Source organism: Capricornis sumatraensis, chromosome 11, assembly GCF_032405125.1.
Source record: "Capricornis sumatraensis isolate serow.1 chromosome 11, serow.2, whole genome shotgun sequence".
Classification (NCBI taxonomy): Eukaryota; Metazoa; Chordata; class Mammalia; order Artiodactyla; family Bovidae; genus Capricornis; species Capricornis sumatraensis.
The window spans coordinates 92,080,082-92,107,850 of NC_091079.1; the positions used below are offsets into that span (position 1 = coordinate 92,080,082).

Here is a 27,769-nt window from a genome sequence, read left to right on the forward strand (position 1 = left end):
ACTTAAATCATGGCTGTAGCTCGAAGACCTGTGTGAATGACATAAGGCTTCACCTGTAAACTCCAGACGTCCTCCTGTTTTACAGCACTAACTGGCCACTTCAGGAACAGTGGGTTTCCCTCACAGTAGAACTCCTTCAGCTTCAAATCTTGAAACTTTCAAAAACAAAATAAAAAACTTCATTACACAACAAAATAAACCTTACTTCGGAGCCTCCATCGTCAACAAAACTAGACTTTTTAAAAAGTCTACTTTAAAATTTAAAATAATTAAATATTTACCAATATTTTTAAAAAATATTACTTTATTTAAAATCCATATCCCACATTAGGATTTTAACAGCAAGGCATACTCAAGTTATTAGAAGCATAACCATGTTACCAAGGATGGCAATGACTTTAAAGGTCATTGGTGGAATCCCCCAAACTAGACAGCTGAGAAAGCTTGTTCAGGATCATAGAGCTGGTTATTAATGAAATAAGGGTTAATTAATCAAGTGCTGGGTACAGTTTGCAACTAGTATGTTTGTTAGGAACCAAGTATGATGAAAAATCCCTGGAGGTATGCATAGCAACCCACTCCAGTATTCTTGCCTGGAGAATCCTCATGAACAGGGAAGCCTGGAGGGCTACAGTCCATAAGATTGCACAGAGTTGGACACAACTGAAGCGACTTAGCACGCACTCATGCATGATGAAAAATAACACTCTAATACACACCAACATCTAGGTATCACATACTGTCTTATGATTCATTTATTTATGATCAGGGAGGGAGGAAGGTAAGGGGAATAGAGAAATATCAAAAAAAAAACCTCATTTTATTGAAGTACAGTTGATTTACCTGTTGTGCACAATGAAAATTTAAAAAAAAAAAGAAAATATACAATTCACAAGGGTATTAAATCTTCTTTGAAGAAAACCTAAATTCAGCTGGATTCTATGCTTTGTATAGAAAAATAGGGAATTCTCTTATATTAATATTATGCTTTGACTCCCAAGAACTTATGTGGTTTTTAAAATTAAACTAATTTAGGGATTTACTTTTCTGAGACTGTCAGATAGGGAAAATAATACCTGCCTTTAGTGGTGTGCAGATAAAATGGTTCTTTGGAAAGGAAAAAGAAGCTCTGATTTGTGGCATGTTTCGATTCGAAGGTGTCAATTCTCCTACAATGGCTGATTCCAGCCACTGAACAGAGTTGGGAAGAGATGTGGAAAACTGACTCTTCTGAGCCAGGACCAGTGCCATTACACCACTGCACTTCACACTTATGAAAGAATTAGAGATACTTCCTTGATTTCAGCCCAGGGTTTAAAAAAATAATTGATTTTAATACATCTCTCCAGGGCAGCATGTCATCAAGTCTCAAAAGTCTCATGAAATTTCTACAACATAGACAAGATTTTAAAATGAAATACAGGGTTCAAGACCCCACTGGAATCACCTTTAGACATTCTGTCTTTCTTAATTTAGTTTCCTCTGGTATCCATCAAGAAGGAGAACCCAGAGAGTTGAACCCAATGGTAGCCCCTGGTAAGTGCTGGGTGTGCTAAAATGAAAAGAGCACTTCTTGTGCTTAATGGAATCACCCTTTCTTCCTTCTGGTCCTGGAGAATAACATTCTATTATTTATACTTAAACTCAGTCTTTTTATAAAAAAAACTGATACAAACGAGTATCTTGGGATATGCAAAAGCATTAACAGATGTGAACCTCATTTCAAAGCTGACCATGGTCCAAAGAGCATATATTTTTCTTTAGGGATCATTTTTTTCTTCCTTCAAACCCTGTCATTATTCTTCCATTGAACATGGTAATGAGTTATCCAGCTTGCTAACTTACTACACATAATATATCAGAAAGAAATTAATGAAAGGAAAATAATTAATAATGAAAGTCATTAACATATGTTTTGTAGCAGGTAAATTTCAGCAACCTGAAGTCACACAACGTCTCAGTGTCCGCTCTGAATATTCCCAGAGCAGCATTCTTTAATAGCCTGTTTCTACATGCACTATGGGGCTTCCTGTCAGTGCAAGCACGCTGTCACCTCAGTAGTGCCTGACTCTGTCTGACCCTATGGACTGCAGTCTGTCAGCTCCTCTGTCGATGGGACTCTCCAGGCAAGAATAAGTTGCCTTGCCGTCCTCCAGGATATCTTCCTGACTCAGGGATCAAACCTGTGTCTCTTATGTCTACCTGCATCGGAAAGCAGGTTTTTTACCAAGAGCGCCAGCTCAGAAGCCCTTCCTGTCAGTCTAACTTTTTAATACAACAATATACTTTGCTAGTGTCATCACTCCAATAGCATAATCTCTCCTGCTAATAAAATACTGTTATAGCTGTTCAGAGGTTCTTTGCATAGGCCTGCTTGAACAAACACTGTCATGACTTTAATCTCAAATGGAACAATTTTGTCCCTCCCCTCCCCCTTCAAGAGTCTACAGATATTTTTCATTGTTACAAGTGGGGGAGGGGCAGTATTACTGGCATCTATTTAGTAAATATTAGGGATGCTGAGAAACATCCTGTAATATATACAGCAGCCCCCGTAACAAAGAATTATCAGGCCCAAAGTGGTGCTGAAGTTGAGAAAACCCTGGTTTAGAGGTACAAAGTCATAAACATTCACTGACCCTCTTATCTAGAAAGGGTATTTGCAGCTGGAGGAAAATGAAGGTTCAAATGAGGGGTTTTATTTTTTTAACATAAAGACGACTTGATCATGTAGAAGTACCAACATGGAGAGATTAATTTAGAGGAGAAAGAATAATTGAAAGAGTAATGCTCAGGTGAAGGACACAGAAAGACCTTTGAATATTAACATTTTTGAATTATCCTGTTCTCTATGGCTAGAAGAAAAGATGCAGACATGAATAAGTTTGAAGGTGTGGAACTGGATGTGAAGGAGTCAGACGTGATCCTTTCAATTTTGCCTTTGAAATAGAGAATAAGACCATCTGCTAACTGAGTTATGAAGTTGTTAGCAAGTTGCTAATGTGGGAAAAGTATGGAACAGTATGGGATATGCTATAGGTTTTAGAAAAGGAACCTAGCATGGTACAAGCAAAAATATTATACAGGGGTGTTGAGGGACCCACTGAATCCACACATTTGGAGCAGTCCCTGCCCACAGACTGTGTGCTCCTGTGGCACCCAGCAGTCCAGATGCACTAAGAATCTGCAGAAGGATATACCAGAAAGCAGGGAATGAGCTCATACGTACTAAAGCATAAGTGAACTGGACTGGGTTCTTTGACGTTTGGACCAGATAGAAAAAAAAATAACAATACAAAGTTTTGAGGGACTGAAAGTAAAAGGCAGTGTGGAGGGACATGAAGTCTCAGTGATCTCAAAGGAAAGATACCGCGATAAAGCAACAAGAGAACTTGAGCATGGAATAAAACAGAGGTCAAACTGCCAAACTGGACTCTTAATTCTTCACACTGAGAGCAGCTGAACAGACGTGATGTGATGGTAAAGCGAAGACCTGAAAAGAGCATCAAAGTCAAGGAATCAAGGGACTTTGAGCCTAAGTTGACTGTGTTGACCACATTTATAAGACTTGAGTAATATTTATTCTCAAATATTTGGCTGTCTCCTGGACATCTCCAGATGGGAGTCCCACAGTCACCATAAATTCTAACATTCAAGAATTGAATCCATTTCTCCCATATTTTCTTCATTCCTTTTCCTTATTACCCACATCAAATCTTCTGTCATCAACCTCCTGTTCTATCAATTCTACCTTCTTAAAACTTCCGGAATTTATCCTTTCTTTTCATCCCCCATCCCACCCACCTCCTCAGCACCTCTGCACCATCCTTCTTCCTGCTCCCTGCCCCAGCCACTAATCTCTCCGGTTTGATTGAGGGCTTCATCTTATATGAACTACTGCAACAGTTCATATATTGCAAACTTTTGCTCCCAAAGTAGTCTTTTAAAATGAGAACTTATTCATAATACATCCTTGCTTAAAATTATCAAGGTTCCCTTATGTCCACAAGATAAATTCAAAAGTCCTAGTATATCATATTTGGTTCTCCTTGGCCTGTTTTAACAACCATATATCCTGGTAGGCTCTATTGTTACCCTTATAAAACAGCCATCCTGTAGAACTTAGGGTCTCAGAAGAGGCCAGTGTCTTATAATTATCACTTGTGTTGTGCCCACTACTCAACACACTCCTGGATATTCACTTCATGACTAAAATATCACCCCTATAAGCTTTTTTACTTTCCTTGTGACTCAGATGGTAAAGAATCTGCTCGCAAGGTGGGAGACCCGGGTTCGATCCCTGGGTCGGGAAGATCCCCTGGAGAAGGGAATGGCAACCCACTCCAGTATTCTTGCCAAGAGAGTCCCATGGATAGAGGAGCCTGATGGGCTACAGTCCATGGGGTTGCAAACAGTCAGACACTACTGAGCTACTAACATTTCCACTTTCAGTTCTTGCAACTACTACCAAATATTCCCATATCTCCTTAGGCCTTATATGTAAATTAATCATATAAGTCATATATGAATCATGCAAGTCGCTTTTGTCATGTCTGACTCTTTGCGACCCCATGAACTGTAGCCCACCAGGCTCCTCTATCCATCAGATTCTCCAGACAAGAATATTGGAGTGGGTTGCCATACCCTTCTCCAGGGGATCTTCCCAACCCAGGCATCGAACCCAGGTCTCTTACATCTGGTGCACTGGGAAGCGGGTTCTTTACCACTAGAACCACCTGGGAGTCGTGTCCAACTCTTTGTGACCCTGTAGACTGAAGCCTACCAGGCTCCTCCATCCATGGGATTTTCCAGGCAAGAGTACTGGAGTGGGTTGCCATTTCCTTCTCCAGGGGATCTTCCTGACCAAGGGATTGAACCTGGGTCCCCTGCATTATAGGCAGATGCTTTTAACGTCTGCCACCAGGGAAGTCCAAATTAATCATACCACCTGTAAATACTATGAGGCAATCACTGTTGAAAAGTCTGCCTTCATTTATCAGGTTTTGGTCTTTTTAAGAGCTGCATCTAGAGCTCTTAAATTTCTTTACTCTTAAATTAAATTATTATTTAATGTAAGTTCTAAATAGTACCTAGTACACAGTTGAGGCCCAATAAATAATCAATCACATACAGCTCTCCCTGGATACTTAAGATTTGCAAAGGCCTCCTTCTCTAGACTTGTTCAACTGTTACAAGTGTTTCTGAAAAGCCCCAGGCCTATGGACAATGTGTAAGTTCTGCAAGCCCTTTTTTTGCTTTAGACCAGTCTTAAGTAATGGGGGAAATCAGAACAGGGCTAATTTAGGAAGAAATTTGTTAGTGTAAATGAGGAGAATGGAGGCTGAAATTTCATATGAACTCAAAAACAGAACTGATAAGTAAGTGATGGCAAATAACCACATACCCTTTAGACCATCTCAAAGCTCACAGGGTTACCCTTTAGCAAGAATTGGAAATGATATATATGCTAACAGTTATTTGTGACAAGAGTTAAGATTTTAAGTATTGGGACTATGTCATCCAAAAATATCTGAAATGGGAGCAAGTATGTATATATAATTTCCTCAGAATTATTTAAAATTTTAAAACCTTCCTATATATTAAACAATGCATGACAAGTCACATTACACATGTAATATTCAGGTACTCTACCTTATCACTGTCTATGTATAGCGATCACCCCTACCATCAGCCTTCCCTGTCTCTGTGCTATTTACAGTTACACCTTAGGGTATGCAAGAATCACAACAAACTCTTCACCGACTTCCAATATGGTAGTCGGTGGTTGCCAGAAATTCTCCTCTAGTCAACATGCTAGTCAATACAATTCCATGTTTTCTTTGCTGGCTCATCTTTTTTGCCCAACCATGAAATAGTTCTCTCCTAAGCCTAGCACATTCTCTTCTCACTTATTTTTTCCCTAGGCAATCTGAGCCATATACATGACTTCAGTGAAACCTTTATGCATATGACTCAGGTTCCACACCCTAAGCCAACTGCCAACTCAAAATCTTCACTTGGATATCATAAATATATGTTAAATTCACTCTATCCAAGACTGAACTCAGGATCTGCCCTCCAGAAGTTGGTATTTTTCCAGTGTCTTCTATCTTACTCTATAGAAAGCTCACTAGCTCATCACCATTTCTAAATTTACCTCTTAAATATCTCTTGAATTTGTTCAGATATTTCTATCCCAATTGTCACCACCTTAGACCAACTTACTATCATTTACTTCACTTCAGCAAAAGTCTACCAGATGCCCACCCAGTTCCCTTTGTCAACCCTTCCGATGTGTACTCTACATTTCATAAATATGATCTTTTCAAAATATAGTTCTGATTATGTCACCCCCCCTTCCTAAAACCCTTTAGACTTGCATTGCTCTTCAAATAAAGATCAAAATCCTCAGCATACTCTACATTCCTTGGTCATGGGCCCCTTCTATTCCTTCCAGTTGCCTGAATATCCAAGGTCCCTCCCACGCCAGGGCCTTTCCACATGCCATTCATTTTGTCTGGAAAGCATCTTTCCCCTTCATCTAATTTATTCCTACCATTCTTCAGACAAGTTTTGTCACTTCTTCTAAGAAGTCTTCCCCTACCTACTTTTTAATCAAGTTCTTTTTCTCCTTCTCAGGCCAGTGGTCCTTTCTTTTACTGTACTGATATCAGTTTGCAATTATACATTCATAATGATAATTATTGATTAATCTGTTCTCCTCCCTATAGTACAGCACTGGAAAGAGCAGAGAGCCTGTCTTGTTTCCTCACCATTATATGCCCAGTTCTTAGTACAGGGCTTAGTATGTAATATAAAATGTCATAGAAAGAGAAGATAGAATCAGAAATCAAATTGCCTTGTTTGAATTTGAGGTCCTTTAAGCATACTAGCAAACATCCTCTTCCAACAACACAAGAGGCGACTCTATACATGGACATCACCAGATGGTCAGATTGATTATATTCTTTGAAGCTGAAGATGGAGAAGCTCTATACAGTCATAAAAAACAAGACTAGGAGCTGTCACATCATTTATATAAAACCATAGACCCACAAGTGGTTTTCATTAGGTAAGTGTTGGCTTGTGTCCCACTTTTTAAAGGCCACTGAATCTTGTTTTAAATGTATATCTCCTAATAAATATTGGAGAAGGAAATGGCAACCCACTCCAGTATTCTTGCATGGACAGAGGAGCCTGGTAGGCTACACACCCCATGAGGTCGCAAAGAGTCGGACATGACTGAGCAACTAACACACACACACACACACACACACACACACACACACACTCCTAATAAATTGAACCACTGACAACCAAAGAAAAATACACTATTTTCAAATTAAGGTCAAATTTTAGAGAGGCTATAATAAACTGTAAGAATAGGGTACAACATTTCCTAACATTCAGCCTAGACAGAAGATAAACTATACATAATGAACAGGAAAAAAGTGGATCTCTAACGTTGCTATTCAATAGAGGCAGAAAAGCAAGGAAGATGGAGGTAGATAACTGGAATGTCTCATGGCTATTTGAGCAAAGTGGAATACTCAAAATACTTCAAAACAAATTATTAGAATATGGAGATACTTGGAGATGTCCTCATCTATAGCTTTATGAACATTTCCCTGAATATCATTTTTCACTTTGAGGTTATTTTTAATCATCTTGCAAGAGAGTTTCCAAAGTTTTGATAGAACTTTTGGTACTAGTCTGACATCATAATTTCATTTTTCCAAGTTCCATTCACAAAACTGTACAAAACTCAAGGACATTTTTGGTCATGGACATGTTGAAACTATATAGAACAATTTTCTAAGTGTACAATCAATTTCACAAAAATACTTGCCTTAATCCAAAGCTGAATGACCTCCATGTGTGTATGTGAACATATCTGTGAATAACTGCTCATACATGGGTATAATTTTACTGAAGTCAAGTGAGTTTATTTGGAAATTATAAGAATCATTCAAATATAAAATGGCTATCATCACTTGACTTTGGATGAAGCACAAAAAAAGTAAAACAACAAAAGGCACTGGGAACATTTGTGAAATATTTAGGCTTTATAAATTAGACAAATAAGAAGCCAAGAGTGACACTAAACCAGGATCTATCTACTAGATCTCAGGCAAGGGTCTGGAATCAAGGGAATATAAGATATGCTTTCACTGGAATAGATTAAAATCAATCAGCATTGCATTTTTAGAGCAATGCAAAACAAAACTACAATAATGTACCACCTCACACTGGTCAGAATGGTATCATTAGAATGTCTGCTGCTGCTGCTGCTGCTGCTAAGTCGCTTCAGTCGTGTCCGACTCTGTGCGACCCCATAGACGACAGCCCACCAGGCTCCCCCGTCCCTGGGATTCTCTAGGCAAGAATACTGGAGTGGGTTGCCATTTCCTTCTCCAATGCATGAAAGTGAAAAGTCAAAGTGAAGTTGCTCAGTCATGTCTGACTCTTCGCGACCCCATGGACTGCAGCCTACCAGGCTTCTTCGTCCATGGGATTTTCCAGGCAAGAGTACTGGAGTGGGGTGCCACTGCCTCCTCCATTAGAATGTCTACAAAGAACAAATACTGGAGAGGGTGTGGAGAAAAGGGAATCCTCCTATACTATTGGTGGGAATGTCAAAGGATGCAACAGTGTGGAAGTTCCTCAGAAAACTAAAAATAGAATGACCATATCATCCAGCAATCCCATTTTTGGCATACACCCAGACAAAACTGTAATTCAGAAAAAACCCATGCACCCCTGTGTTCACAGTGGCACTGTTCACAATAGCCAAGCCATGGGAACAACCTAAACGTCCACGGACAGATGCATGCATAAAGATGTAGCACATGTACACAAGGGAGTCCTATCAGTCATTAAAAGGAATGCAATGCTGCCATTTGCAGCAACATGGATGCTAGAGATTATCATACTGAGTAAAGTAAGTCAGAAAGGGGAAAAATATATCATGTGACGTCACTTATACATGCCGTCTAAAATATGGCACAAATGTACCTATCTACTAAAACAGAAACAGACTCACAGACATAGAGAACATACCTGTGGTTGCAAGGGGGAAAAAGGTTGGGCAAGGGAAGGACTAGGAATGTGGAATTGGCAGCTGTAAACGATCATTATATTGCTATTATTATATAGTTATATTTTTATTTGTATATATAGGATGGACAAACAACAAGGGCCTACTGAATAGCACACGGAACCATATTTGATATCCTGATAAACCACAATGGAAAGGAATATAAAAGAAGAATGTCTATATATCTATAACTGAGTCACTCTGCAGCAGAGATTGGCACAACACTGTAAACCAACTACACTTCAATAAAAAATATATACATATAAACAGAGCTATAAACAGAGAAATAATTTTAAATTAAAAGTATTCAAGGAAATAAATGACACCAAGATAAGTAGTAGGTGACCAGTTGTGTAAAGCATCTAAGAAAAGAGGAATTCAGTTTACAATGGATTCAGAGGGATCTCATGTGACAATCAGAAACCAAGTGAGTCAGGAGGAAGAGGGGAAAGGATGAGACAGAAATAAACAGAGAATCAAAGGTGAGGATCTAGGGAAAGAAGGAACTCTTTCAGGGAGACAGCTGATTAGTACTGTTTTGTTGATTAACCAAGGTAGGCCAGAGAATGTCAATGGATCTGTAGAGGAAAATAAGCCAAAACATTGTGCTGCTAACACAGTATTTACCCTTGCACACAGAACGGTGGTTACCCTACAAATTGCACATTAGAATCATTCAGGTGTTCTCGTAGCTTTGAAAGACATCCCTACATTTGGTATAGTTTCAGCAGCAGATAGCTCAGACCAAACTTTAAAATGAAAAGAAAATAACATTTAATATCCAGCATGTGCCAAGCATTAGTAAAGGATTTATATACATTATCTAATTTAATTATTCATTCATTCTATATGTGCTACGCACCAGCTATTGTGTCAAATACTTACCCAACAATGTTATGACACAAGCGTTTATTAATATCCTTGTTTAAAATCACATGCTAAAAACCTCTCCATTGCTTAGACTGGCTGACGAATACATGTTTAAGAGATTACATCACTTCTGGTTGAAGATGGGCAGAGTAGAAGGACAGACACTCATCTCCTCCTGAAAGAGCACCAAAATTGCAACTAGCTTTTGAACAACCATCAACAGGAGGATGCTGAAATCCACCAAAAAAAGATATCCCACATCCAAAGACAAAGAAGAAGCAACAATGAGATGGTAAGAGGGGTGCAAACACAATAAAATCAAATCCCATACCTGCTGGGTTGGTAACCCAACTATCTGGAGAACAATAAATACCAAAGAAGTTCTCTCACTGCTGTGAAGGTTCCGAGCCTCATGTCAGACTTCCCAGCATGGGGATCCAGCCAAGAGACTGGGAATCCCCAGGGAATCTGACCTTCAAGGCCCATGGAATTTGATTACAGGACGTCCACAGGACAAGGGGAAACAGACTCCACTCTTGGAGGGGGCAAACGAAATCTTGTGTGCATTAAGACCCAGGGGAAAGGAGTCATGACCCTACAGGAGACTGAGCCAGTCCTACCTGCTAGTGTTGGAGGGTCTCCTGTGGAGGTGTGGGTCGGCAGGGGCTCACTGTGGGGATGAGGGCACTGGCAGCAGCAGGCCTAGAAGAGGCCCCTTGCCATAAGTCCTCTTGGAGGTCACCATTAACCCTACCAGAGAGCCAGGAGACCCCAGGGCTGGGTTGTCTCTAACAGAGGCAAACAACTAACAGAGAGTGAGTGCAACCACACCCATCAGTTGAGAATTGGATTAAAGTTTTACTCAGCAGGCTCTGCCCACCAGAGCAAGACTCAGTTTTCCCACCAACAGTCCCTTCCATCAGGAAGCTTATACAAGTCTGTCAGCTTCATCCATCAGAAGGCAGACAGAAGAAGCAAGAACCACAATCCCTCAGCAGCGAGAACCAAAACCACATTACAGAAAGTGAACCAGAATGAAAAAGTAGAGGGTTTTGTCCCAGATGAAAGGACAAGATAAAACCCCAGAAAACAAATGAATGAAATGGAGATAGACAACCTTCCAGAAAAATAATTCAGAAAAATGACAGCGAAGATGATCCAGAATCTCAGAAAAAGAATGGAGGCAAAGATTGAGAAGATACAAGAAATGTTCGCCAAAGACCTAGAACTAAAGAACACACAAACACAGACGAACAATACACGAGAAGCAATCAATAGCAGAATAACTGATGCAGAAGAACAGATACGTACCTGGAGGACAGAACGGTGGAAATCACTGCCATGAACAGAATATAGAAAGAAGAATGAAAAAAATGAAGACTGCCTCAGAGAACTCTGGGACAACATTATAAATACCAACATTCACATTATAGGGGTCCCAAAAGAGAGAGAGAAAGGACTTGAGAAAATATTTAAAGAAATAATAGCTGAAAACTTTCCTAACATGGGAAAACAGTCAGCCAAGTCCAGGAAGCACAGAAAGTCCCAGGCAGGATAAACCCAAAGAGGAACGCACCAAGACACATGGTAATCAAAATGATGAAAACTAAAGATAAAGATAAAATATAAAAAACAACAAGGACAAAAGGACAAATACCATACAAATGAACTCCCATAAGATTATCAGTTGACTTTTCAACAGAAACTCTAGAAGACAAAAGGGAATGGCATGATATACTTAAAGTGATGAAAAGGAAGAACTTACTACCAAGAATACTCTACCCAGCAAGACTCTCATTCAGATTTGATGGAGAAATCAAAAGCTTTCCAGACAAGCAAAAGTTAAGAGAATTCAGCACCACCAAAATGAGCTTTGCAACAAATACTAAAGGAACTTCTCGAAGCACAAAACACAAGAGAAGGAAAAGACCTACACAAAATAAACCCAAAACAATTAAGAAAATGGTAATAGGACCATACTGTTGTTCAGTCACTAAGTCATGTCTGACTCTGTGTGACCCCACGGACTGCAGGATGCCAAGCTTCCCTATCCTTCACCATCTCCCAGAGTTTGTACAAACGCATGTCCATTGAGTCAGTGTACCATCCTACTATATTATCCTCTGTCACCCTCTTCTCAGTCTCTCCCAGCATCAGGGTCGTTTCCAATATGTCAGCTCTTCACATCAGGTGGCCAAAGTATGGGAGCTTCAGCTTCAGCATCAGTCCCTCCAATAAATATTCAGGGCTGACTTCCTTGAGGATTGACTGGTTTGATCTCCTTGCTGTCCAAGCAACTCTCAAGAGTCTTCTCCAGCACCACCATTCAAAAGCATCAATTCTTCGGAACTCAGCCTTCTTTATGATCCAACTCTCAAATCCATACATGACTACTGGAAAAACCATAGCTTTGACTATACAGACCTTTGTCGGCAAAGTGATGTCTCTGCTTTTTAATATGCTGTCTAGGTTTATCATAGTTTTTCTTTCAAGGAACAAGTGTCTTTTAATTTCATGGCTGTAGTCATCATCCACAGTGATATTGGAGACCAAGAAAATAGTCTGTCTCTGTTGCTATTTTTCCCCATCTATGGTGGCTCAGAGGTTAAAGCATCTGCCTCCAATGCGGGAGACCCGGGTTTGATCCCTGGGTCGGGAAGGTCCCCTGGAGAAGGAAATGGTAACCCACTCCAGTATTCTTGCCTAGAGAATCCCATGGACAGAGAAGCTTGGTAGGCTACAGTCCACCGGGTCGCAAAGAGTCAGACACGACTGAGCGACTTCACTTTCACTTTCACTTTCATTTGCCATTAAGTGATGGGAATAGATACCATGGTCTTCGTTTTTTGAATGTTGAGTCTTTAGCCAGCTTTTTCACTCTTCTCTTTCACTTTCATCAAGAGGCTCTTTAGTTCCTCTTCACTTTCTGCCATAAGGGTCGTGTCATCTGCATATCTGAGGTTAATGATATTTCCCCCGGCAATCTTGATTCCAGCCAGAGCTTCATCCAGCTTCATCCAGAATTTCACATGATGTACTCTGCATATAATTAAAATAAACAGAGTGACAATACACAGCCTGGACATACTCCTTTCTCAATTTTAACCAGTCCTTTGTTCCATGTCCTGTTCTAACTGTTGCTTCTTGACCTGCACACAGGTTTCACAGAAGGCCTGTGAAGTGGTGTGGTATTCCCATATCTTTAAAAATTTTCCCCTGTTTATTGTGATCCACACAAAGGCTTTATTATAATCAATGAAGCAGAGGCAGATGTTTTTCTGGAACTCCCTTGCTTTTTCTATGATCCAACAGATATTGGCGACTTGATCTCAGGTTCCTCTGCCTTTTCTAAATTCAGCTAGTACATCTGTAAGTTTTTGGTTCATGTACTGTTGAAGCCTAGGTTGAAGGATTTTAAGCATTACTTTGCTAGCATGTGAAATGAGCTCAATTGTATGGTAGTTTGAACATTCTTTGGCATTATCCTTCTTTGCAATTGGAAAGAAAACTAAACTTTTCCAGTTTTATGGACACTGCTGAGTTTTTAAACTAGCTGACATACTGAGTGCAGCACTTTAATAGCATCTTTTAAGATTTGAAATAGCTCCACTGGAATCCCATTACCTCCACTAGCTTTGTTCATAGTAATGCTTCTTAAGGTCCACTGGACTTCACACTCCAGGATGTCTGGCTCTAGGTGAGTGACTACACGATTGTGGTTATCTGGGTAATTAAGACCTTTTTTACAGTTGTTCTGTGTATTCTTGCCACCTCTTTTTAATCTCTTCTGCTTCTGTTAGGCCCATGCCATTTCTGTCTTTTATTGTGCCCATTTTTGTATGAACTCTTCCCTTGATATCTCTAATTTTCTAGTCTTTCACATTCTATTGTTTTCCTCTATTTCTTTGCATTAGTCACCTAAGGCTTTCTTATCTCGCCTTGCTATTCTTTGGAACTCTGCATTCAGTTGAGTATATCTTTCCCTTTCTCCATTGCCTTTCACTTCTTTTCTCAGCTCTTTGTAATGCCTCCTCAGATAAACATTTTGCCTTCTTGCATTTCTTTTTCTTGGGGATGGTTTCAATCATCACATCCTGTACAATGTTATAAACCACCATCCATAGTTCTTCAAACACTCTATCAGGCTGAATCTATGTCACTTTCTCTGAATAACCATAAGGGACTTGATTTAGGTCATACCTGAATGGCCGAGGGTTGGTTCTTCCTCTGTGTTCATCATTTACCACAATAGTGGCCTTATCTCTCAAATGTGGAAAATTCTATTCATTTGGACTAGCTGGACCAAACCTCAGATGAATTCACAGAATATTTTACTTCAATGCTCCCAGAAAATTCTGAAATAGGTGCTCCAAATGCAACACTAAGTCATATTCTTTCAAAATTACCCTAAATTAATGGGATGGTGTTTTATTAAAACAACAAAATTATAACTATAGTATCACTATAGAAGGAACTTTGAATTCATGGTACTACTAAGTCAAATACTGAATATAGTTAAAGAAAATTACTTTTATTTATATGTTTAACAAATATTTATTCAATTCAAGGGCTTCCCAGGTAGTCTAGTGGTCCAACTGTCAATGCAGGAGATAATAAGAGACATGGGTTCAATCCCTTGGTCAGAAAGATCCCATGGAGAAGGGCATGGCAACCCACTCTAGTATTCTTGCCTGCAGACTCCCCACGGAGCCTGGCAGGCTATAGTCCACGGGGTCACAAAGAGTCAGACATGACAGAAGTGACTTAGCACACATGCATTCGACTGAAATTCAAGACTCTGCTGGTATAAAGGGAAAAAAGAGAACTCTTCTCCTTTGGAAGATTACAGTTTATTGAGAAGACCAACTTGAAAAGTATTGTTCTATTTTGTGGTACATACAAACCACAGAGGTGCCAGAGAAGACATGGGCGGCTTTGGCAATCAAGGCAGGTATCATAGGGCAGAAGAAGAGTCATACCAAGACATGGATAATATCGTGTAGCAGGAGAAATAAAATCCTGTAGGATTTTCAGGGTCAGTATTAACATCAAATGCTTATTAAGCATTCAAAACTGTAGGTTTTTGGAAAACAGTTTGGCAATTCCTTAAAAAAAATTAAAATATGGAATATGACTCTGCAATTCCACTGCGGGGTATATGCCCAAAAGTGAAAGCAGGGACTTGAGCAGACATTTGTATGTCTATATTCACAGCAGCATTATTCTCAATAGCCAAAAAGGGCAAGCAATCCAACTGTCTGTGGGCAGACAAATGAAAATACAATATATATATATACATTTAATGCATATGCATTACATATAATGGAGTATTGTTGGAGCCATAAAAAAGAAAATCTGACACAGCTATAACATAGATGGACTGTGGAGACATTATACTAAGTGAAATATGCCAGTCATAAAAGGACAAATATGGTATGATCCTATTTATATGAGATTCCCAAAGTACTCGAATTCTCAGAGACAAGAAGTAGAATGCTGGTTGCCAGGGGTTAGAGGGAGCGAGGAATGGATAGAAAACTTCTGGAGACAGGTGGTGATAATGGAGCTGCACCAACATGAATATATATATGTATTTATATATATATATAGTGACTTAGAACTATACACTTAAAAATGGTTAAAATGATAAGCTTTACTAAATATCACTCAGAGGGTAAAAAGGATGATAATCTCAATTTTGTATTGATTAATCAGAAAAAGTAATGGATCAACAACTATTTATTGAATACCTCCTGGATTGTTGGGCTTCTAATTACTACCTTGAAGTGGAAACACATTCACTCCAACATGAAAAATTAGCTTATTTCTGAAAAGTTACAAGTTACTAAGACCAGTTACTTAAAGCAAAGTCAAAATTCATCTCCAAGTGAAAAAAAGTGCATTTCTCATTGTCCATGGCTTAAGTAACTAATAAATATCTCCTTTGGACGAACTCAGTTCAGTCACTCAGTCGTGTCTGACTTTTTGCGACCCCATGGACTGCAGCACACCAGGCTTCCCCATCACCAGCTCTCAGCATCAGGGTCTTTTCTAATGAATCAGTTCTTCACATCAAGTGGCCAAAGTATTGGAGCTTCAACTTCAGCATCAGTCCTTCCAATGAATATTCAGGACTGATTTCCTTTAGGACTGACTGGTTTGATCTTACAGTCTAAGGGACTCTCAACTGCAAGGGATAAAAATCTATGCTCTGGAAAGTAATACTTTGAAAAAGTCTGAAGTGACCAAAAACAGTATGTGATTTTTAAAAAAAAACAATCATAGATAATCTATTAAAATATTTATGATAACAATCAGAGTTCACTCCGTTCAAACAAGTTCAGCAAGCACAGAACACAAAGGAAGGAATAAGAAAGAACAAGTTCTGAAGTTCTAGAACAAAGCAAATCTTTCCATTATTCGTATTAATTCAAGGTTCCACTTACCAGAGGTTTTACTGGCTGCCTGTTTTTTCACAGAGGATTTCCTCTGGCTTAGACAGTAAAGAATCTGCCTGCAACGTGGGAGACCCAGGTTCAGTTCCGGGATTGGGAAGATGCCCTGGAGAAAGGAGACAGAGGAACCTGGCAGGCTACAGTCCATGCGGTTGCAAAGGGTCGGACACGACTAAGCGACTGACGCTATTTTTTCTATTCCCAATAAACAAAATTATTTTTCAATTATAATACAAGTTGACTCTACTTACTCCTGATGGAAACATCTGAATAACATTTCCAGCTACGTCTAGAATTCTCAGGTTGAAAAGATCACAAAGTCCCTATGTCAGGAAGCAAAAGAGAGAAAGAGAGCTTTTACAAATCTAATATGTAGCATCATAAACATCTCTTGTAAGTTTAAACTTGATGAGGCTGATCACCTTTCCTAATTACCTGATCAGTACTCTCCCCAAGGAAATCACTACGAATGAAGCACCAGATTCTCTGAATTCTCCATTTCCTCTGACCACTTCAGGGCAACATAACATGGTAGCCAAGAACTAGACTATTTGTAGTAAATATCTGTAGGTTCAAATTCACCTCTGACACTTACTATATATCAAATTTCTTAATCTTTGTACTTTAGCTTCTCCATTTCTAAAATGGAAACGTTAATGGAAACCTTACTTTCAATATACCAGCAAGAGATCCAACCAGTCAATCCTAAAGGAAATCAGTCCTGAGTGTTCACTGAAGGACTGATGCTGAAGCTGAAACTCCAATACTTTGACCACCTGATTGATGTGAAGAGCTGACTCATTTGAAAAGTCCCTGATGCTGGGAAAGATTGAAGGCAGGAGGAGAAGGGGATGACAGAGGATGAGATGGTTGGATGGCATCACCGACTCAATGGACATGAGTTTGAGTAAACTCCGGGAGTTGGTGATGGACAGGGAGGCCTGGCGCGCTGCAGTCCATGGGGTCGCAAGGAATCAGACACGACTGAGTGACTGAACTGAACTGAACTGACCTTCAATATGGACACTGAATGCATTAAACAAATTACTAATCAGAAAGTGCTCACTAAAGGGTTTAATAGATAATGAGCATTTAGTAGACATTTCTGTCATTAAAATAGAAAGAATCTTTGGGAGGCAGAAAACAGACATAATTCCACTGGCACTTACTTCACAACTACCTCTTGTGCAGCAATAAGCTGACACAACCCTTTCCTTATAAAGGAAATCTGTTAGTCTAGCACATGCCCAACAGGACTGGATGGGCATATACATTCAGACACATGTGTGCAGACATACACATGATTTACAACAGATCAGAAAATGATTCACAATACATTCATTATCAAAACAAACGACTATTTTCTGCAATGCCTTATCATTTATAATACAGACCAAAAAGAACAATGATAGACTGAATCATATTAAACTTACAAGGATATAAATGATTACAGGCATTCTTTGCATGATAATTCAGGACAGGATTTACTAGCCTTCAAGTTTTTTTTAAGTTTAAAAGCTTCAGGGTTTATAAATTTGTAGTAAGACTATTGATTTGAAATATGGACTTTTACGTTAGACAGGCATGAATCTAAGATCCTTCCTTGACCTTTTCAAACTATGCTTGAGTCACATAACCACCTTGATCTTTATTCTAAAATGAGTTTAATAAGAGATATATGATAAAGCTGTTATAAACACAAAATAACATAATGCTTCATGATGATCCTGTTGCTGCTGCTGTTGCTTTCCTTCAAATAAGAGAGACATGCTTTTAACAGGTTTATTCTATAATTTCAAGATATTTTACTTGTTTATACTAAGTAGGATTTTAAGAAATATATGAATAAATTTTTGAAACATACTTATTTACAGCCTATACCTTGGTATATTTTTACATATCATATTACAGTGTGCACAGAATTTTTAAAGGAAACATCTTCTTTAGAGAAAAGTGAAATAGTAGGAATTAATCTATTTTTATTCCTCAGTTTACTGCACACCATGCCTTTCCTCCTATCAAATTAATTCTAACTTGCCTAATAAGGAAGGTAAATCTGTTGACAGGTTCCTAACAAGAAACAGTACTCTCAAACTAGAAAAATTGGGGGGGGGTGGTTAATAAAGTCACTGTTTTTAAAAGTTTGACAGGGTTTAGGGAAACCAACAAGGTTCTCCAAGCCAAGAAAGGTTGTTCCCTAAACCTACAAAGTTCCCAAAAGCTAGCAACAGCAGGGAGTTCTTTGACACCACAGGTCTAAAGAGCCAAGGGAATGTAACAATGTTCACACGACAATGTTCTGATGATCACAGGACGTTGCTATGACCCTCCAGAGAGGCATGTGGGCAACTCACAGCAACATTCTAGACAGCCCCACGGGAAAACCATCTGGTACTCAGTCTCTAGGGCTTTCCAGGGGGCTCAGTGGCAAAGAAGCCGCCTGCCTATGCAGGAGGTGAGGGTTTGGTCCCTGGGTTAGGAATATCCCTTGTGGAAGAAATGGCAACCCACTCCAGTACCCTTGCCTGGAAAATCCCATGGACGGAGGAGCCTGGCAGGTTACAGTCCATGGGGTCACAAGGAGTCAGACACGACCGAGCAAGTGCTCATGCATGCACTCAGTCTTCTCCTGCCCTTTCACCTCCTGACACTGCCTCTCACTGAACATACCCTATAGGAAATCAGAGGACGAAGGAGTTCACTGATGCTCATACAAGTCAGTCTCCCAGACACAGAAGAGAAAAGCAGGTTGGAAAAGGATGGACAGTGGATATAAAAGAAAAATGGAAGATATCCAGAATATATTCCAAAATCAAAAAGTACTTATACTTTGTGCTCTATACAAAGTTGCCAGATAAAAATGCAGGAGACTCACTTAAATTTAAGTTTCAGACAAAAAAGATAAGATTTTTAAAATGTTGAAGTATGTCCCATGCAATATTTGGGGCATACTTATACTAAAAGAATTCTTCTTTGGTAGTCTGAAAATCAAATTAAAGCATTTTGTATTTTTATTTACAAAGTCTAGCTTTGTAAAAAAAAAAAAAATCCAAGTTATAACCTTCTTTTGTCATAGTGATTTGGGAACTAATCATATATAATCAGAGGGAAAGCAAATGATGGCTTGTACTCAGACACCCTAATCTAGTCTATAACTGCTCTCTATCACAGTGTAATGAGTTCTTCACCAACAAAAGAAAATCTGGTTCCATCTTGTGCTTACCTCTGGCAAAGATTTAATGTTGTTCCTGGCCAGAAGAAGCTTCTGAAGCTTCTTCAAGAACTTAATTTCTTTGGGTATGCACACAAGCTGATTGTAGTTAAGTTGAAGTTCAGAAAGATTCTCAAGGAAACAAAGTTCTCTAGGAATGCTGGCTAGCTGGTTATGATTTATACTCAAACATCTAAGATTTTTTAATCTAAAAAATAAACAAAATATATGAATGAAATTCACAAGAATAAGCAAGTCCATTGTACATTTATGTACATGTATCATATATCAGAGCCACATATCAATTCATATTTTTTGTAGCTCATCTGAGCTTTTCTCCAGTCAAGTGTTCACAACTACAATGAATCATTTGAGGATTAAAAAAAAAAAAAAAGCCTTTGCTGTAATTTAACTTTTAAAGACATTTTATGATCAGATAGTTCATGTTTAAAGTATTTTATGTAATCACAACCTAGATTTAAGAGAAAGAAAATTTTGTCTTCAGTCTTTGTACTTTATTAATAGTTATACTGAAGAGGAAGCCAGAAGCCAAATGCCATATACACACATATGGATATAGATAGATAGGGATAGATTTAGACATAGATCATATATTCTGTACCACTTAGATGCTGTGAAATATGCAAAGACAGGTTGACCACAAATTCTACCCTTATATATATCATTGTCTAGAAGGAGATCTTACAGACACAAAATAAGGAGAGCAGATACCAACAAACAGTGAGAAAAGGATTAATGTTTGAGCCTGTAATTGCAGATACAGTACCTGAGGTTCATAAGCACTTTGGAAGAACCAACATTTTGAACTTGGCCTGAAAAAATTAGGGCAACAGGGAGGCATAGTAAATATGCCTTGAGTAATATTTCCCTTGAGAAAATATTAAGTTTATTTTGAATAAAGAAGCCAGAAGAAATAAGCATTCAAAGTGAAAAGTGAAGTCACTCAGTCATGTCTGACTCTTTGCAGCCCCATGGACTGTAGCCTGCACCAAGCTTCTCTTTCCATGGGATTTTCCAGGCAAAGGTATTAGAGTGGGTTGCCATTTCCTCCTCCAGGGGATCTTCCCGACCCAGCGATCGAACCTGGGTTTCTCGCATTGCAGGCAAACGCTTTATTCTCTGAGTCACCAGGGAAGCTAAAATAAGCATTACTGAACACCAATTTTGTACTTGTGCATTAAAGTTAATCAACAGCACAACCTTAAGGTTGGAATTATTACATTTAATCTAGAAATGAGGAAAACAAAAGATCAGAGGCAGTGAATAACTTGTCTAACTTAACCATCAGAAAACAGTGTCAAGATTCAAATTTCTTCTTGCAAAGCTAAGAATGAAGATTTATAATGCTCTAAAGGTGTTCCCTGGTGGCTCAGACACTAAAGCATCTGCCTGCAATGCGGGAGACCCAGGTTCGATTCCTGGGTCGGGAAGATCCCCTGGAGAAGGAAATGGCAATCCACTCCAGCACTCTTGCCTGGAAAATCCCATGGACAGAGGAGCCTGGTAGGCTACAGTACATGGGGTCGCAAAGAGTCAGACACAACTGAGTGACTTCACTTCACTTCAAAGGTGTTAAAAAAATAACAGAATGAGGTGCCATTTCTAGGCAGTTATAAATGGGGCCTGGAGCTTACGATAATAGTGAGAGTGAAAGAGATTTATGGAAAAACTCTATGATCTCAACTGCGGAAGCCATATGAATAGATGAGACTGACAGAAAGAACAAAAACGAAAGGGCAGAAAGAGACAGACAGGAAGCCAATGGAAAGATTCTTGAGAAATATGAACATCTGATCCCCTCCCAAAAGGCACTCAGAGAAGGTAAGAGCAGAAAAATAGATAAACCAGGTTAAGAAGTAATTTCTAAAGGTATGGGAGAGGAGTATTTCAAAGTTTAAAAGATGGGCAAAACTCTAAATATTAAAATATTAAAGAGAAGTAGTATAAAAAAAACCCAACCTACTAGAACTAAAAGCAGGGTCACAGACTACAAAGTCTCTATTTAAAATTTATTAATTATTTATTAGTTATTAGAGATGAGAAAACCAAGATCCAAGACAGTTAAAATATTTGGCTAATGTCATAAGGCTATTTGCGCAGTTACGACCTGAACCTAATTCACCAGATCTTCCAAAGCGTCATTTTTTTAATTACATCACCAACATATAAATCAATTGATAAACTCAATGAGTGAAAAAGAAGACAACTATTGGCATTTTATTACTATAAATATTCCTTTTCTTCAGAAATGAGATGGCTTCAAATATTTTTCTAGGTGCTTTTATTTAAAACATTACTTTTTCTGTAAAAATCTATCTTGGAAAAATACATTGGGTAGAGGTATGGACAAGTAAATTAGAATAAACTTTAGGTAAGGCAGAAAGCCTTTTGTTGAGAACTATTCATAGTTTTGGATTCTTCCTTCAAAAATCTGGATTTTTTATGTTGTAATACATCTGTTTCTGTTCAACAGGCAATAAGGAGTCTCTGAAGTAACCCTAAAGGTTTCTCTAACAGTCAGAAGAAAAACCCAAGAGGGTGTTCTGCCAACAGAAGGACAAGGCCCTCAGTTGGCTCCAGAAAGCCCCTTTAACAACAGCTTGTCTGTGCAAATTTGAGTGATAATAAAATGTGGGGCTTTTTTCATGAAAATGACATACTGATTTTAAAACCTTTATTTTCACATTACCTATTCCATCAAGCTGAAAATGTTTTACTGTAAAGTCTCCAGTTCTATGGCAGAGCAAGCTCCAAGAACCCCACAGTTAGGAAATCAGTAACAATCAACTTTAGAACTGTTTCAAACCCTCACTTTTATACTTAAAAACACTACCAAATCCTGTGGTTTCTCATTTCTCTGAAGTGTTTAAAGAACCATCTGCTTAAACTTAGTGGCTTGCCTCAGTCTTTCGACTGCTCTTTGCTATGTATAAATCTCACAAGGACTTGAGTCTAGGCATACGGTGTTCTTCTAACGACCAGGGTGGAGGGACACAGTAGCTGGGGGCGGGGGGGGGGGGGGGGGGGCGGGGAGTAACCATCTCTCATTATAACAAAATTACCTGCTAATTTCTTGAGGAATCCATGTAAGCTGATTGTTGTTCAGATTAAGCAGGATCAAACTTTGTAAACCATCTGTTAAAAAATAATTTCAATCACTTTAGCTATCTGTTAGAAAATAATGTTTAGTCACTTTTCCATACACCTTTGCTCTCCTTGTTTTTTTGTGTTGGCCAAGGTTCTTTGGGTGCTGCTGATATCCTCTTAAATTAGTTAAGGCAAAAAGGTACACCTTACCATGAAGTTACAAAGCTAAATCGTGGCCCCAGTACTGCCAAACTCACCAGAAACTTGAAGCAGAAACTCAAAGGCACCAGTGCCCACGGCTGTTTTAGTTCAGTTTTTGAGACTTGCAAGAGGAGCCCCATCAGTTCAGTTCAGTTCAGTTGCTCAGTTGTGTCCGAATCTTTGTGACCCCGTGAATTGCAGCATGCCAGGCCTCCCTGTCCATCACCAACTCCCAGAGTTTACCCAGACTCATGTCCATCGAGTCCGTGATGCCATCCAGCCATCTCATTCTCTGTTGTCCCCTTCTCCTCCTGCCTCCAGTCCCTCCCAACATCAGAGTCTTTTCCAATGAGTCAACTCTTCGCATGAGGTGGCCAAAGTACTGGAGTTTCAGCTTTGGCATCATTCCTTCCAAAGAAATCCCAGGGCTGATCTCCTTCAGAATGGACTGGCTGGATCTCCTTGCAGTCCAAGGGACTCTCAAGAGTCTTCTCCAACACCACAGTTCAAAAGCATCAATTCTTTGGTGCTCAGCTTTCTTCACAGTCCAACTCTCACTTCCATACATGACCACAGGAAAAACCGTAGCCTTGACTAGATGGACCTTTGTTGGCAATGTAATGTCTCTGCTTTTGAATATGCTATCTAGGTTGGTCATAAATTTTCTTCCAAGGAGTAAGCCTCATAAATGTTTGCAAAGCGCCATGAATCAAGTCCAGAGTGTCTTCTTGACCCGTAGAACTCATTCACCTGACAGAAAACTCGCCAAAGGCCCGCGGCCTGCAGGCACCTCCCACCCAGGCAGGGGTCTGCAGACCTCCCACCCGGACGGAGTCTGCAGTCTCTTAGGAACCAGGCAGGCAGAACTCCATATCGAAGAAAGCAAAGTAGACTCAGAGCGTGCTCCACTCCATGCAAGTGCAGAGCCAGGGTCTCCCTGGAGCAGAAGTCGCAGATGTGCACTGGCCCGTGCAAGTTTCTGATCTTCCCCGGAGACTGGAAGGATCCGGGAAATTCTGTGCGGTCTTCCATGGAGAACAGGTCCTCTTCGGTCACCAGCATCTGCGCAGGGCACAATACGAAGTCTAGTACTAGCGGGCTCTCCCCGCTCTCCATGCCGGCTACTTTGATGGCTCCCCTCTGGCACCCCTCCTGCGTGCAGGGCGCCGGGCTTGCCCACGCTACTCATGGACACCGTCGCACGATGCTTCCCAGCCCCTGGAGGAGGTCGATCTCCCAGGCACCACTACCAGTGCCTTGAACTTGAAGTCGGTGATTCCAGACTGGGTGTACCCCGCTTCTAGGTACCTTTTCGTCTCCCGAGCAGTCTCCCTGGTTTTGGCCTCAGACTTTCCCAGGAGCCAGTCCATTGCTGCCTGGGCCTGCCCCGCCCTATCCTGTTTCCAACACGCTGGGCCCTGTGGTGCAGCGAGAGTCAAGTTAATAGAAACGTATGTATGTGTATAAATGTGTATGTGTAAATATGCATAATATGTAATTTTACATATCACAGTCCCATGAACAACAGGCAGGCATTAGAGGCACCCATCCTCCATCAGTGGAAAAATCCATGTATAACTTCCAGTGGGCACTCCCATCTGTTCTTCCTCTGCACCCCAGGATTTAACCAACCGGGGAACCTGCAGTAGGCAGTATTTACCATTGAAAAAATACCCTGGTATAAGTGGACCCACAATTCAAGCCTGTGTCGTTCAAGTGTCAACTGTATGTATTGGGTACACATATATAAACACAGTCCTTTGGTTTCTCTTGGTAGTCACAGAGGGTCTCCTGGGCTTCTGATGCTCCCTCAGAATCACTGAACCAGGTTGTGATGGTCAAGGAGACCCCCACACCAGCTCCAGGCTTAATAGTCTCTCTCCAGAAGATTCTCCAAGTCTGGGCGATTACACTCTCTGGGAATCTCTGCAGAACATAAGAGCTTCATTTTTCATTACAGCTTCTCTAAGCTTCATATTCATATTCTCTCTCTCCCGCATTCCTTCACTCCTTATTCTTTCACTTTTAAACATATTATCTCTACTTTTCCATGTATCCATATAGCCATCCCACAACTCCTGCATTTGAATGGTTACGGAGCAGATGGAGTTCTCACACTGACATGCCTACAAGAACCTGCCAGGAGCCAGCATGGGGAATCCCGCCCGTGGCAAAAGTCATGTGGAAAGGGGCCTGACAAAACGCAAAGGCGGGATCAGGCCTCAGGGGTCCCCCTGGACTTTCTTGAGCATCTACTCCCAAAAACCAGAGTCTGCCTGCCTTACTGCATTATGCTTTCCACCTATTCTTCTGACATTACAGGGGGGCTATCCCTGACCACCTTTCTCTGGAAAAAGTTAACTTAGAGCTCCAGTTAATAGACTCTTGCATATAAAAGGAGTGTCTCAGCTCAAACCCCTCTGATGGCTCTCTAACTTGCCTGACAGGTTTACCCGGACTTTTACAACTACGCATGTGATTGTTTACAGCCCCCCAACTGGGAGAGGCATGGGAAGTCTAAAACATAGAGCCTTTCAAAGAGTTAAAAGCTGTTAGAATAGTGCTGGTGTAAGATTTCACTGTTGAGTCAATGCTTGCTGCCAAGTTCCTGTATCCCTTATCCACTGTGCACCTGGGAGTGCATTAGTTAACATAGTCGGAATGTAAGAAAAACAAGTGTAGCCTTGAAATTAACCACATCAGACCTTTGAACTAATTGGTTCTTTCTTTGTTGTAACTCACTGCACTTCTGCTTCATGAAAATGTAACTGTTTGATACTTTCTGACGCTAACGTAGATTAGAAATATAAAGAAAAAACACTTCAAGGGAAAATAAGTTTTCTGGTTGAGCAGCTTTTATCAAAAGAGGGTTATAAAATGTCCACAGGCCTCCAAGGCCAGAAGATAATATACACAACATTGTTTGTGGGAAAGGTATGCAGAAAAAAGCCTGGTCTTGATAAGGGTCAGGGCTGCTGACCCTGCATGACTTTGTATTATCCATTGATCTCTATGTACAACTTAAAGTATAAAAGCTTTCCTGGAAAATAAAGAGGCAGACCAGTTTCTCGGAAATCTGGCTCCCCCCGTGTCAATTCTCTCTCTCTCTCTTTCTCCCTCTCCCTCCCTCTCCTTTTCAGGCTGAATTCCCGTCTGGAACACAAAGGCTTGCTGTGTCTACTAATTTTGCCTGGGCTTCTTAGACTCAAATGGGAGGCGCTTTGCGTCTCCGCTCCTTTGGGAGACTGGCAGGGCGCCTGTGGCCTAACATAGACGGTGCAAGCTCCTTGTCTCGGAACTTTATTAGCTTCTTGTGTAAACCAAGGAATCTCAGCCCCTTTTTCTCTATTACACTATTCTCTTCTAATCTCTCTTTATATCTCTAAATAAATAAGTCTCTTCTCGCCGATGCCGTCTCCGCTTCGAATTACCCTGGATCCACTTGGGCTGGACCCCAGCAGGAACCAAGAAGATAACTCAAAGCACAGCAGTGGGCCTGGCAGGGGTCCACCTCACATGGGTACACTGAATTGGTGAGCACATGCTTTCTGCCACAGCGGACCTGCATTTCTGCCAGCTCCCAGTAACTGGTGTCATGTGGGAATATGAGTCCATTGTTGCCTGATCTTTCTTTTTCAGAGAAACACAAAAGAGCCAGAGATCCAGACTTTTATATGAACTCTCTTAATTTGCAAATTTGGGTTGTTGTTCAGGTGCCAAGTTGCGTCTGACTCTTCACTATCCCATGGAGTGCAGCACACCAGGCTTCCCTATCCCTCACCATCTCTCTGAGTTTCCCCAAGTTCATGCCCACTGAATCAGTGATGCCCTCCAACCATCTCATCCTCTGTTGCCCTCTTGTCCTTCTTCCTTCAGTCTTTCCTAGTATCAGGGTCTTTTCCAATTAGTTGCTCTTCACATCAGGTAATTAAAGTATTGGAGCTTCAACTTCAGCATCAGTCCTTCCAATGAGTATTCAGTGTCGATTTCCTTTAAGATTGAAGGATTTGATCTCCTTGCTATAGAAGGAAGGGACTCTTAAGAGTCTTCTCCAGCACCACAATTCAAATTCAGTGCTCTGCCTTTCTTATGGTCCAGCTCTCACATCTGTACATGACTACAGGAAAGACCACAGTCTTGACTATATGGACCTTTCTTGGCAAAATGATGTCTTTGCTTTTTAACACACTGTCTAGGTTTTTCATAGCTTTCCCGGCAAGAAGCAACTGTCTTCTAATTTCCAGGCTGCAGTTACCATCCGCAGTGATTCTGGAGCCCAAGAAGAGGAAATCTGTCACCTCTCCCACCTTTTTCCTGTCTATTTGCCATGAAATGATGGGACCAAATGCCATGATCTTTGGTTTTTTAATATTAAGTTTTAAGCTGGCTTTGACCCTAATTCAAAGAGGCAGACAAAACAGAACCAACCTATTTGTAAACCAGATTCATAACAGGTCACCAGTTTGCAACTTTTCTCTTAGTTCATGTGTTTAGCTCAGACCAGAAAAACTATTTTAGATTCTGTCATAAACCCCAAGAAAGAGAATGTGACTGACTCAGCTTGGGACACATCTTATCCTGGTCCAGTCTACTCTGATGGGGTAGGGAGAGGGGCAAGAACAGCACCATGCAATATATGTTGGACACCAAACTGCCTCTGCCTTTGGATAATCAAGACCTGGCATAGAACATAATTTATGTCACTCACATGACATTTTCAAAGTTCGACAGCCCCAGATCAAGAAACAGAGAAACTATAGACCTTCAGGGGTAGGGTACTGTACACAGATTACATATATTTTTTAAACCTCAAATTTAAGAGCAACA

The 27,769-nt window shown here is 40.2% G+C and overlaps 1 protein-coding gene across 2 annotated transcripts in view; it reads right to left on the reverse strand.

Annotated features, from left to right (window-relative positions):
- LRRC69 (leucine rich repeat containing 69) overlaps positions 1-27,769 on the reverse strand; it is an 80,245-nt gene that overhangs the window by 22,947 nt on the left and 29,529 nt on the right. Inside the window, exons 3-6 of one of the 2 annotated variants that reach the window (XM_068983464.1) lie at positions 22,717-22,789; positions 19,646-19,841; positions 16,674-16,745; positions 54-155 (exon numbers count right to left, since the gene is read on the reverse strand). In XM_068983464.1, the coding sequence (XP_068839565.1) occupies positions 54-155; positions 16,674-16,745; positions 19,646-19,841; positions 22,717-22,789 (443 nt within the window). The remainder of the gene's footprint in view (positions 1-53; positions 156-16,673; positions 16,746-19,645; positions 19,842-22,716; positions 22,790-27,769) is intronic. The other variant, XM_068983465.1, reaches the window with a different exon arrangement.